General features: G+C 43.5%; 1 protein-coding gene across 1 annotated transcript; it reads left to right on the forward strand.

The window, feature by feature from the left end:
* The first annotated feature begins 335 nt into the window (after nt 1–335).
* On the forward strand, nt 336–6,634 carry rtn4rl2b (reticulon 4 receptor-like 2b). Its single transcript, XM_084352799.1, has 4 exons — nt 336–478; nt 1,908–2,134; nt 2,228–2,458; nt 3,979–6,634. The coding sequence occupies exons 1-4, from the start codon at nt 430–432 to the stop codon at nt 4,849–4,851; spliced, it is 1,380 nt and encodes a 459-aa protein (XP_084208925.1). The 5' UTR covers nt 336–429; the 3' UTR covers nt 4,852–6,634.
* Nucleotides 6,635–12,822: the final 6,188 nt, after the last annotated feature.

The raw sequence follows: 12,822 nt of genomic DNA on the forward strand, positions 1-12,822 counted from the left end.
TAAGACAACTAATGTCCAGAGAGATATTCAGACATTTCTTAGAATATAAGTCTAGTTTTATGGCGCCTGTTGTTCAATTACTTCATCATAATGAGATATAACCAAGTGAGTCTTGGTGTTGACAAGCAGTGATGCGTTACTTTTTAAGGTAACTCCACAGTGAAGTCAAAGCCCGCCCTGCCACTGCCTTTCTTGTCGCTTCCTCCGGTGACTCTCCCTCCTCCTCCCGGGCTGACGTAGTGAGGATCCTCCGCTGCCCACGGTTGTGGGCGACGAGCCGGCCGCGAGTATAAAAAGCTTCCCGGGACTCCAACCCGTCACTGCTTGAAGCAGCAGCGACTCGGTCACCAGAGCTGAACATCAGCAGAGATAGCAGCAAGCAGGCACTCCTCGCAGCGCAGGCTAACTCGCTTTCGGCTTTGGTTCGACATGGAGAGTCGTTGGTCCATGAAGCGCTCCAGCGCCCACAACTTTAAAAGTAAGTACCTCTCTTTGGATGCACTGATGCTTGATTTTGCAAAATGCATTTCTGTGATTTTGTTGTGATTTCAGTGACTTGTTTTAAACTTTGAAATCACATATTTCCAAGTTGTTTTGGGTATCAGCAGCCTTGTATGTACGTGGAAAGCAGCTGAATTTATAGACTTAATTTAGCTTTTACGCACTGTTATTTTGCATATATTTTTAAATATTTACCAAGATTCACACATTATTCACCATCTATTTAAATTTCAATCATCTTTGTCAGTTATGGATGTGTACATTTTAGAATAATGTTGCATGTAGAGGGAGCCAGAGTGCGCGCTTTTTTGGGCATTTTTTGCGCAACGATTTGGCAGCAAAAGCTCCGGAGTAAAACCATAATTTAAATGTGAATTTATATGATTTGAAATGTAATTTACATCATAATCAAAGTTAGTTATATTTTGGCTCTTCTGTTCACTAAACCCTCCTTATACAATATCTCCATGTCTCCTTTACGCATGGAGAGATGCAGATAAGATTTACGCACGCATGATTCTGAACTTTATTCCTCATCTCATAGCGACTTCGGGGTAAATAAGACTTACATAGACTCGGGAAAGGTGTCTCATTCCACTCAAAAGCTCCAGTTCTCCCTCAGCGTCCGGCGCAGCTAATAGTCCAACTTGTTAAGAGGTCAAGAGGTGAGCCGCTGGAAAATCTTGCGCACAGCAGAAGAATGGGAAGTTCATTATTATTTCATGCATGTACTTTTCCCCGCGGTGGCCACTTTTGTGCGCCGTTATCCGAGCTGTGCCAAGAAGCTGTTGCAAGATTGATGAGAACCGAAACTGATCCGGATCTGGTTGCTGGTTTTACGCGTGCCCTCTGCGTGTCAAACCAACGGAAACATCCCTTTATTAGCCTGAGAACTAGGAAAGCAGGTTAATTAAATGCAAAGAGGCACGTGTTAGTCACGTTTTTTGTCTTTTAAAGGTCTTTGTGGTAGATTTCTGGCGAGTTTTCTGTTCTAAACCTCTGAAATCCAGAGTTATGTAACCTTGTCACAACAGCTATAGAGACCTATGTAAAGTGATCGGGTGGCTATGAATGGGTGAATGATTTCTGTAATGTAATCTGGTGAATTATAGATGAGCCCCAAAGCACTGGGAGCCATCAACAAGTCACGGGTGAGAGCACAGCAGTGCTAAAAAGAATCACTGACAACAGCAGCAGGTTTGACAGACAGACGGCAAAGAAAGACTGGTGCCAAAAGCTGAAATCAACCTCTCTGTCTTTGTCTGTCTCTGTCTCCCGCACACCGTTTTGCACCTTCCCCAAACCAGGACTAATTTATGCAGGGGCCATTCTCTTTGCTGCTAACCTGACCTTCAGTTTTGTTCCTTTCTTTCTCCTGAGAATTAACCTCCTTTGTCTCTCTGCAGGTGGACTGTGTCTGTGGCTGGTTCTGTGGCTGGTGGTGGTGAAGCCAGGCGGGGTGGGCGCATGCCCCAGGCTGTGTGTGTGTTACCCTACGCCCATGACGGTCAGCTGCCAGTCTCAGAACCTCACCATAGTGCCGGCTGGTGTGCCATATGACTCGCAACGTGTTTTCCTGCAGAACAACCGCATCACAGAGCTTCGCGCAGACTCTTTTGGCTTCGAGACACAGGTGAAGATGGTCCTCCAGCAACATTTGCACACATTCTTAAAAGTCTGTCTTTTCTCCTCTCTCATCCAATTATTTTCTCTTCATTCTCTGCAGGTGCTTTGGCTATACGGCAACAACATCACGTGGATCGAAGCTGGAGCCTTCAGTAACCTCAGGGTGCTGGAGGAGCTCGATCTGGGTGATAACCCGCTGCAGCGCCTGGAAGGTGGAGCCTTCAGGGGTTTGGAGAAGCTGCAGAGCCTGCACATGCATCGCTGCAAGCTGGCCGCTCTCCCCCATGATCTCTTCCACAAGCTGTACAGCCTGCAGTTCCTCTACCTGCAGGTATATCCAGCATGCACAAAAGCTAAAACACACACATGCAGAGATACGTATTTGACAGTCGTGCAAGAGTATGTACTCCTGATACTTGCAGGAATACACACTTTGGAGAAATGCTTTACGGGCACATCATCACCATACAGTTGCTGAAGTGCAACCACTGCTCCACACCCACACACACGTTGAAAGATTGATTTAAGTAGGTTCAGTGAGTTGCACACAGTCACATAAATGCAAACTAAGAATACAAAAAAGTAAATCTTAAAACAATCAAATGATCCAAAACCAAGGCAACACACCTCAGCAGGAACAATTAACACTGATAAACAGTATAATAACAATACTTTAATTTCTGTTACAATCACATTATTAATCCAGCTCAACTGATGACTCTCATACTGATTACAGCGAAGAAATGACAGAGAATGAGCAAAGTGAGCGTCTGCCAAATCCTCCATGCATATAAATGAGTGTACAATACACGAAAGGGAGCATGTGCCCACACATTTGCTCTCTGTAGCAGTTCTAGCTGCAAGTCAAATGAAAGAGGATCAAACATTACTCAAGGTAGAGGCCAATCTTAACCAGTGGATGGAATAAAAGAAGACCACAACATACTCGCTTCTTTAAGTAACAGCAAAAATACAGCCAACTGACTGGAAGAGATTAAAACACAGGCAGTGCAACATTTCACCTAAACGTCAGGATGTGAGTTTACCTTAGAGCGTCCATCTGAAATCAGTAATAAAAAATAAGGGCTGAGAAATCATGTTGACAGGATTTTAAAAAAAAATACTCAAATATACACCGTCAAATAAGACGTCATCTGGGTCTTTTTCCAGATTTGGCGTCAGTGTGTTGGCAGCCTACAGTTAGAGCTCAGCTGTTGGAGTGCCCTTTGATTTAATCAGACAGTAAATCGCTGCCAACATGGCCTTTAGGGGAATGAAAAAACCTCATTCAAGCAGTTCAAATATTACGTTCCCCTTTTGTGGCCAACATACTACCTACTTTTTTTTAGACTAATCACAATTGTCTTCAGAGGTGCAAAAGGGCAGGAGACAGTCAGGAGGCGAGCCATGATAAAAGACGTATGTTGATTATGTGATATGACTGGTACTCATAAAAAGATAGATATGCAGCTGGCCTAATATTTCACACTGGAAGATCTCACTACACTTGCTAAAACCACTAATAGTTCGGAGGTTGTTGTTGTGGTTGTTGTTGTTGTTTCACGTTGCGTCAGGGAATTTGAAAACGGTAACATGCAGCTAGAGTCCCAATGATGAAATAGTCAGCCAATGACGGGCTTACCATTTACCTAAAGCCTACTTCCTGTGAGTCAGACTACTCGAGAGGAAGTGACCTTGTTCCTCCTATCGACAGCTGATAGTAAACACTGGCTGAAATAGAAATGTTGGACTCGACTTCAGCTATTTGTAATCAATGCTAGATTCTTGTTTCGATTACCATGCATCTTCACACAGAACTAAATCCTCCTTATATTTTTGACTTTGCTCCAGGAGAATCAGCTCCACTTTCTTCAGGACGACCTGTTCTCAGATCTGGTCAACCTCACTCACCTGTTCCTGCATGGAAACCGCATCCGTGCCCTCTCTGAGAATGTGTTCAGAGGCCTGGTCAACCTGGACCGACTCCTCATCCACGACAACCGCATCAGGCAGGTCAACCGTCGGGCTTTCCGTGACCTGGGTCGTCTGACCATCCTCTACCTGTTCAACAACTCCCTGGCCGAGCTGCCCGGCCAGGCCATGAGAGACACCCAAGGCATCCAGTTCCTCCGCCTCAACGGTAACCCCTGGTCCTGCGGCTGCGAGGCCCGCCCTCTCTGGGAGTGGTTCCGCAAGGCCCGCCTCTCCTCCTCTGAGCTCATGTGCGCCTCCCCGTCCCAACGTCGCGGCCAGGACCTCCGCTTTCTCCGGGAGTTGGACTTCGCCCTCTGCCCTCTGCCCGACCCTGGCTCTCTTGCTGGAAGCACCACAACCACCTTCAGCACCAAGACCCGCTGGTGGTTCTCCAAGCACAAGCCCGCGTCTTCATCCAAGGCCTCGTACCAGAAGAGCACAGAGACGGTGAAGGCCTTCCCCTTCTCCGCTATCAAACCTCAGTACCTCCCAAAAGCCCCCTCTGAAACCATCTCCTCCAAGTATGAACTCTCGGAGCATGAGGTGGCACTCCCAAAACTGGACCAAGAAGAATACTGGGCCAACTACGGCAACGAAGACTCCTCCATCCGCTGCTTTGACCTGGAGTGCCCCCCAGGCTATGACAACTCAGCCTTCCCCTCATCCTCCTCCTTACCCAGCACCTTCTCTCTCCTCCACCTCCTCTCACTCTCAATACTCTTGTTCTCTCTCCATTTCCTCTTTGGCTGAACTCCTCTCTCCTCCACACCCTTTTTTCTCCTTCGATTTCCCCTCCTGCTCTTTCCAACTCTAACAAAACCCTGGATCTTGATTCCTTTCAGTTACCTCCTCGACTTTCAGGGGGTGCTACACTGATGCAGGAGACAGGCGAGGCAGCAGAGAGCTGTTTAGAAGAGCAGATATCAGTTGAGTTGAGCAGGAAAGTTTTCAGTGTTGAAGTAGCTGCTGCTTACTAGTACAGGCTTTAAAAAGCAGGGATCGCACCGTGATAGTGAGAGTACAGAGGCAGAAACCTACGACAACATGATGAAATGATAGAGACACAACTCGCAGACAGCTGGTGGCGTCTCCAGATGTCTTTTTTGATATCACAGCTGTAAACAACGCAGGCGTTGTGACTCGTCGACAGCTATTTTCTATATTAACTATAGCGCTCACCATCCAATCATCGCGAGCATTATCCTTTACTAGTTTATTTATTTCACATGATTACAAGTGGTGATTAACGGCAGGCTATTTGGCACTCCCAGAAGTTAGAGAAAGAGCACAGATAATGAGAAGCTTGAACTTCAGGGAGAAATGAAAAGAAAACGTGAGCGCGGTGAACTTCAGATATTCATCAGCCAAGGCAGAGATGGATCACAGGATCATTAGATCTGCATCCAAGAGCGACTCTCCTTCCTCCTTCAGATTCAGAACCTTGATGCCAGCAAACCACCACCCACACTTGTACATACCACTCATCATCACTGTACAGTACCGCTCGTCGCAACACTGCTCTGTATTTTAGATTAGCTGGATTTTTACTTACCATTTGGTAAAAAAGAGCCTGTGGTAATAGAAAAGATACTTAGATTGTAAACGGAAGGCAAACAGAAGAAACTCGCTTTTGTGTTTTCCAGTCTTGTCTCTTCCTCGCTCAGACAACCTCAACAGTTGTTTCCAGAGAAACATTTTCTTAACACAAAAACCGGAAAGGTTTGTGCTCCGGATTCAGATTTGTTTTTGGTTTGTGTGATTCAGTTTTTGTTGTGTGAGTGTGAGACTACCGACCAAAGTCCTGAGAAGACCAGTTTAAATTGGCCTCTTCTTCAAATGAGTGCCTGTCTGTATGTGCCAGTTTTTCTTTTAAAATCATGGCCCCTGTCCATCTATCTTTTAGTCTAGAAATCCAAACTGATCCAGAACAAGGTAAAAACAACACCTGGGCCGGATCTTACACAGCTCTTCGTGTGGTTTGACTCCTCAGGTCTCTTTCCTGCCGGCTCCTGTTACATTACACTTTGACCTGCAATTTGTCTCCATCAGTGTGACTGCACGTGTGTGTATTTCTTGTGTAAGTCTTTTATGCAAGGCTGTTAGCAAGACTTTTTCAAAACTGTGTATTTTTCAGAGATGCATGAGAATCTGTGCATTTTATTTTACTTTTTTTCAGAAGAGATTTCATAAATCTGACGGTTTCATCTGATTTCAGTGATGTAAGTGTATTTTAGGGGTATCAGAAAATGTCACACATACATAATAAAACTGTGGTTTTTTTTGGAAAAGGGGACGGGTATTAACTTGGCAGTCTGTTCATCACAATGCCAATCCAACCTGTCTGTGATCCACATTATTCATGGGGGCCATATGGTCCTTGTCAACCTCATATGTTAATAACCTGAACTATGACTGTGAGTTTCTGCATAGATCTTGAGAGATACTGTGATGATGTCAGATTATTTTAAATGGAAAAACTTCTGTGAAAGTGTTTTTGCTTTATAGAAAAAATAAACAATGAAACAAAAATGTTCTTTGTTGTTTCGCTGTTGTCTTTGCTTGTGAAGGAATACAACAATGGCACAAAAGATAAAAAAATAAGCACAAACATAAAGAACACAGATAACAATAGATAGTAGAGACATTAACACAGTGAATTTAGTAGATGGAGTTTGAGTATCGAGGCATACAGGCGGCGATACCGCTGCAACAATTCATTCATCTTGATTAAATAGAGCCAATATTTTACACTCACACTAAAAGCATAACAAAATAAGAGAATTAAAGGCGCGAATGTGGTCAGTATCATCAGTCTTTTATTTTGAAAGCTCTGGCAAATATAGTTGGGGGGGAAAAGTTTTAGGAGAATCACGTCATAGTGCTTCTGTAAAACCTTGTAAAAAAGGGAGGAGGTGGTTTTTGTTGTGTTGTATACAAGTGTGTGAAGTGTGAGAAGTCCATGTGACAGTGGGAGTGTGCTAGCTGAAGGTCACCGCTCTCAACTGTGTTCACTCCTCGCCCTAATCACTTTTTTTTTCTCACCACATGCAGAGGGCAGCTATATTGGGCCAGAGAGATGGGTGAATGAGCTGTCGAGTTGCGGTGTGTGTGTGTGTGTGTGTGTGTGTGTGTGTGTGTGTGTGTGTGTGTGTGTGTGTGTGTGTGCGTGGGTTCAGGGGGATGATTCAGGGAAGGGGCTGAATGGGGAAAACGCCAGGATGAAAATGTGACGATGTGTCCCGGAATCAGCACACCCCCTCAACAGATTAACTCTCACCATGATGATGATGATGATGATGGTGTGCATACACTCATGCATGTGTTGTGTGAGTGCAAGGACACATGCATCTGCAAACGCACCCTTACGCACACACACAAATTATAAAACTTCAGAGGCGAACGGTTGGGCGGCCTTCTAATCTTCTTTGTCTTCCAGCTCATAAATTATTCATCACTTTCACACCTTTTCTTTTCTTCCACCTTTCCTTCTTCTTCTTTTTTCTCCCCTCTTTGACATAAGCCCCCCCCACTCCTCACAGTTAACAAGAGATACATCATCGTCATCAACCCACATACATGATTGTACATAACAGCGTCTTTCTTTCAGAACTTTTTTTCAGACCACAAAGGATTTCTATTTAAATCTGAGGATGCACTGCTCTGACACAACACGCTGCTGTGATACATACAAAGTTGGCTGAATCTCTATTGTTAATAAACCAATAGGAGTTTGTTTAAATGTGACAATGATGATGTTATGAACCAGTGTCATAGAAGTTCGGTTGGGTAATTGTCCTGTGATTGGCTGCTGAAACAACAAGGTTTGTTATCCCCCAAATCGCTGGAAAACGTGTTTAATCTCCACGTCTTGCGTGTTCTTTACTAGCATCCTCGTAGTCTGCACAGGTTTCTCCATGCCATCTCACCATGCAAACGCTAAGATCTGTGCTACTACCGTACGCTGCTCTACAGAGCCCTGCTTTTTGTCCCACCTAACATCCTTCTTATAAAATCCAAATCTCTTCCAAACTTTTACTTTTAGATTTGATGGTGCATTGTAAATCTTTTCGGCGTTGTCGGACATGGTGCTTTTGTTTTTACCTGGCAGGCAATGATAACGTTACTGTGACGCATCTTGCAAGAGTCTCGCACTGACCTTTGAACTTTAATGAGAGTTTGAAGACGCTGTGAGGAAGTAGCAGCATAGCAGCTTCATTCAACGGATTAGAAACTTTAAAATTAACTTTAAAACCCATTTCCCATTCCTATCGGTGAATTGTTACACCCCTAATGATTGGGCTTATTATTTTCTACAAAAAGTCTATTTAAAGCTTTTGCACAGAGAGTTCTTCCTGTTGAGACTTCCCTGAGTGCTGATTTGGAGAAAGATAACTCCAAGAACAAGGCTCATAATGAACCTTACATTTATGGCTCCATTTTGTTTTGTAAATGTGTCTTTTTATTGTTCCTGCAGATATGAACAAGTTACCATAGGGCACAGTTAGGGTGGATGTGGCAACCACAAATGTTTGCAGCTGAAACATCTCCAGGAAACCAACAATTGTCTGAGGTATTAGGCAAAATATAGCAAAATTTAAACCGAGAGACAAGAATGTGACATCACCACAAACCACGCTGTGTTGTGAGAAACAAGTGCAGCTTTTTATTCTCAACTTTTCTTTTAGGCCCAACATGCTACTGCTACTATTCACATGCATCTCACTTTACAACCAAACATACAGTCTGGAGCAAGTTTACAGATTACATTTTTTTAGGGGCAACGTCACCACATCCTGGGATTTGCGCTGCCAAGATGATTGTGATTGAAATACAAACGTATTATACAAGCGTGTTTTCCCCCTAGCAGAGTGCTGTCAGACCTTTCTCCAGGGCTGACATGGTGCTCAGAGATAGATCTGGAAATTCAAGACTAATTTCAGGGTGTTTGTGTTTTAAATAAATAAATAAATACCTTTTAAGCAAAGAGTGAGATGGTAATATTGATACCACTCCAGGGGCCAGTTAGCTTAGCTTAACACAAAGAATGGAAAATCCATTTACGGAGCCAGGCTTTCCAGTGTTCATGCTAAGCTAAGCTAACCGGATGCTCGCTGTATGAAGTGGTATCAAAATTCTCATCCACACCATCCAAAACATAAAACTTTTGCTCTGAGGATATTTTAAAACAAGCCTGATTTCAGACCATCAGTGCTTCCGTTAAAAACATCAGTGGGCTTTAACAAGACTTTACACGGACGTTATGTGGGCTCGGAAGCAAGCAAAAGATCTCTGCTGTACTATTTAACCATTGACAAGTTACAAGCCATCTGACCACAAAGAAACAATATTAACATGATGGTGAAATTTTATTGTAAAACAGCTTTGGAAGCAGCTTTAAATGTATAATATTTAAAAAGACATTGACTGTGGGACATAATTTCACAGCATCATCCAGATGGCAGTCACGGATGACCGTGGACATCCTCTCTCAGTTTTTCCTGCCAATGTTAACGACCTCAAGAAATATACATCAAAAACTTAAATCGTGACCAATATGATTACTCTTCCCACATTTCCAAGATGCTTTTTCATGGCAGAACTGTAGGCTTGAAAGCATCTGCCTGGGTGGTCATGGGACACATTTACCCTTCTTCCGGTGCAGGAACAGAACCAGGCCATTAGCAGAGAGAATCTCTCTGAAGTCGTCTGTCTTTGATGATGTGCACTTATCACACTCTGCGCCCACTCAATCCCCCCAAACTCTCTATGTATTTTTCTTGTCTTTGCCTTTCTTTCTCTCCCCTGTATGTTTGCCTGCCTTTCTGTCACTTAGTCTTTGTCTGCACCCTGATCACTCCAGCACTTCTCTCTCTCTCTGCCTGTCACACACTCTCCCCCACAACGTTATGCTCTTCTTGGCCAAAGCTGAGTGTTGGCTCATGCGAGTTGGCGTGTTTGTCCGCGTGTCATTGGCGTGCTCGCTGACGCTCACCATCACACATGTCTTATTTGCAGAAGATGAACCGAGAGCACCCTGACGTCAGAGGGCCCGGGACAGAGACAAAGAAGGGAACAGGTTGATAACCACAGTATGACAATGCTGTGCTGCCGTCAACGTGACATCCATAATTGATGATCATCATTTGCAGCACTGTTGCGCTGACAGGCTCCTATTGTTCAGCATGTGGGAACATGAGCCTCCGGGGCAGTGAACCTCTGCTCCTAATAACTCCCCAAATGGAAGAGGAAGGAAAAACGAGCAAGGCAACACAGAGAGATGAGGAGATCTTCTGACTTTCTGAATAAATCATTTTGAGTGGAAACACTAATTATTCTCACAGAAACAGTGAGACTTTGGTATCAGCTCACCCGCTGAGCAATAATGAGCCCATTGCTTGTTTGTGTGTGTCACTGGATAAAGTTCTATCAAAAGGGCACCAGTGGGAAACCTCCAAAATATTTTCAAGACGCTGAAAATTTGAGGAGAAGAAAAAAGATTGGTTCTGACTCTTAGTTTTACGTCATGCAACTGGTTTTGAAATGGTTTTCATAACCCTGAAAGCTGGAGCTACATTCATACACAGAGAACTGAATATAGAATAATATATATCAGCTCAAAATACACTGTAAAACATCCAAAGAAAAGCCGGAGCGGGTCCAGACTTTCAAAGCTTTCAGGCTTTTCCACCATTATCCCACCGCCATGTTAGTTCATTTCCATTTACATTAACCTCCTTTATTTGATAAATGGCAACACACAGGCTGCTGAGTCAAATTGTCTGGGGGAATCTGTTTAGAGCGCCACGTGTTAAAATAAAAATATTGATATTTGGCACCAGTGTAGCCATAATCTTATCTGAAGAGGAAGTAGAACGATATACTGCCGTTTCAATATTTTGTTGCACTGCTAGTATGGTTTGAGTTCCACAACTCTACAGAGTTCAGTTTAAAGAAAAGAGGCATGATGGAAACCTGCGTGTCTCCTACTGCAGCCTTTCGTATTGTGTTTGGTACGAAAGTTAACAGGGTTAACAAACCTCAAGTGAAGGCCTGTTGGCAAAGAACTGATTCTTCAAAGTAAAGGAATTTAACTGCAAAGCAAATCAGACTGCAACATGTGAGATAGCAGCTGAGAACAGCAAACATACAAAAAATTAAAAAAAGACCAGAATCTATGAATGAACGAACCGCCTTCTGTGCTTGTTGTTGTGTGTTCACACAGAAATATCTGCGGTGCATTCATGAGGGTGTGAACATGAATGTGTGCATGTGATCACAGGAGTACAGATTGTGAAGCGTGGAGGAGTTCTGTACATCCGGTCTTGAGTCAGTTAGAGGTAAAAGAGGACGGTGGGGTGAGGACTGAGTACATCTGCCTGATGGTCTGTCCGCTCCTCTGAGGGTTTACCCCCGTGGCTAAAAATACTCTGCAACAGACTGTAAAGACAGGCTGGGATGCAAAGAAAGAGTAGACTTGATGTGACTTTGTGTTTTTATTAGAGAACAAAAGGACAGTGATTAGATGAGCGCTTGTGAGTCAGTCGCACCGCCTCGCTCTGGGAGATTGTATAGTGTTTGTTGGCACAGACGCAGCTTGTGACGTCCTTTAGACAATTTGTGGCCAAAAATGTGACTGCCACGTCCACTGTGAGAGACACAAGGATTTGGTATTTCTATTCCGGTAACGCCATATTTGCTCTTGTCTTTGGCGTCTTCAAACACATCCGTCTGCTGCTCTGCAGGGTTTTCTCGCACTTTCTTCTTGTTTGTTTTGGATGCTGTCTTTCATCTGTCCCTTCCAAGTCAGTGCTTGGGGATTATGCAAACAAGTTAAAGTATAGGGGGGGCAACACACGGGACCTGCATTCATCTGCCCCACTGTTTGCAGAGGACATTACACAGATCTTCAGTTGGAGTAACCAGAAGGGGCGATTGATCGCAAAGTGTACCTAAGGTTTAGATCTGAATGGGATGACGCAAATAGTCGACCAAAAAAAAGTCTGACTCCCATGATTCGTTCAGAGGTCAAAACACACCATCTGTGTATCAAGTGATTTCTTCTGTTGCTGTAATGTGTTACAAAACATACATTATTTTACAGTATCGTCAAATAAATGGTGTTAAACCTACAACTGCTGGAAACAAAAGAAAAGACACAAACAAGTCTGCTTTCTCAAGCATCTTTGTCACATTCTTTTAAAACCTAAACCAGAGCAGCAGTTGGGATGACTGACCATGAAAGAGAAGAGGCTGTGGTGGCTTGCCAAATCAATCCTGGCTCGAGGTAGTGGCAGTCAGAAGCGAATTCTCTGGTAAAGCACACAAAAGTTCAGACAGGGTACAAACACTTTGTAGCAGCCTGTAGAGTTGACACAAATTAATGCTCTGTGTGAATACCATTGATACATTAGCTTTTTATAGATAAATATGCAATGAAAACTGTTGAGGATAAAAACACAATAAGCTCAAAGCAACAAACAAACACAAAAACAATCAATTTATGATTGACTACTTAAAGGGGCACTATATACTTTGGGAGAGGAAATTCAAACTTAATATTTACAATATTGATGAGGTAACAAACTCAGAAATATTTATTTTTTCCATAGCTGAATTAACAAGCTGTTCTCAGAGGGAATGAAGCTCCCCAGAACACTGTTTGAAGCTAGAAAGGTGGCAGGGTCCGCCAAATATAAACAAAGTAAAACAGCATGAAACTGT

This window comes from Pagrus pagrus (assembly GCF_965226575.1).
Source record: "Pagrus pagrus genome assembly, chromosome: 5".
Lineage (NCBI taxonomy): Eukaryota > Metazoa > Chordata > Actinopteri > Spariformes > Sparidae > Pagrus > Pagrus pagrus.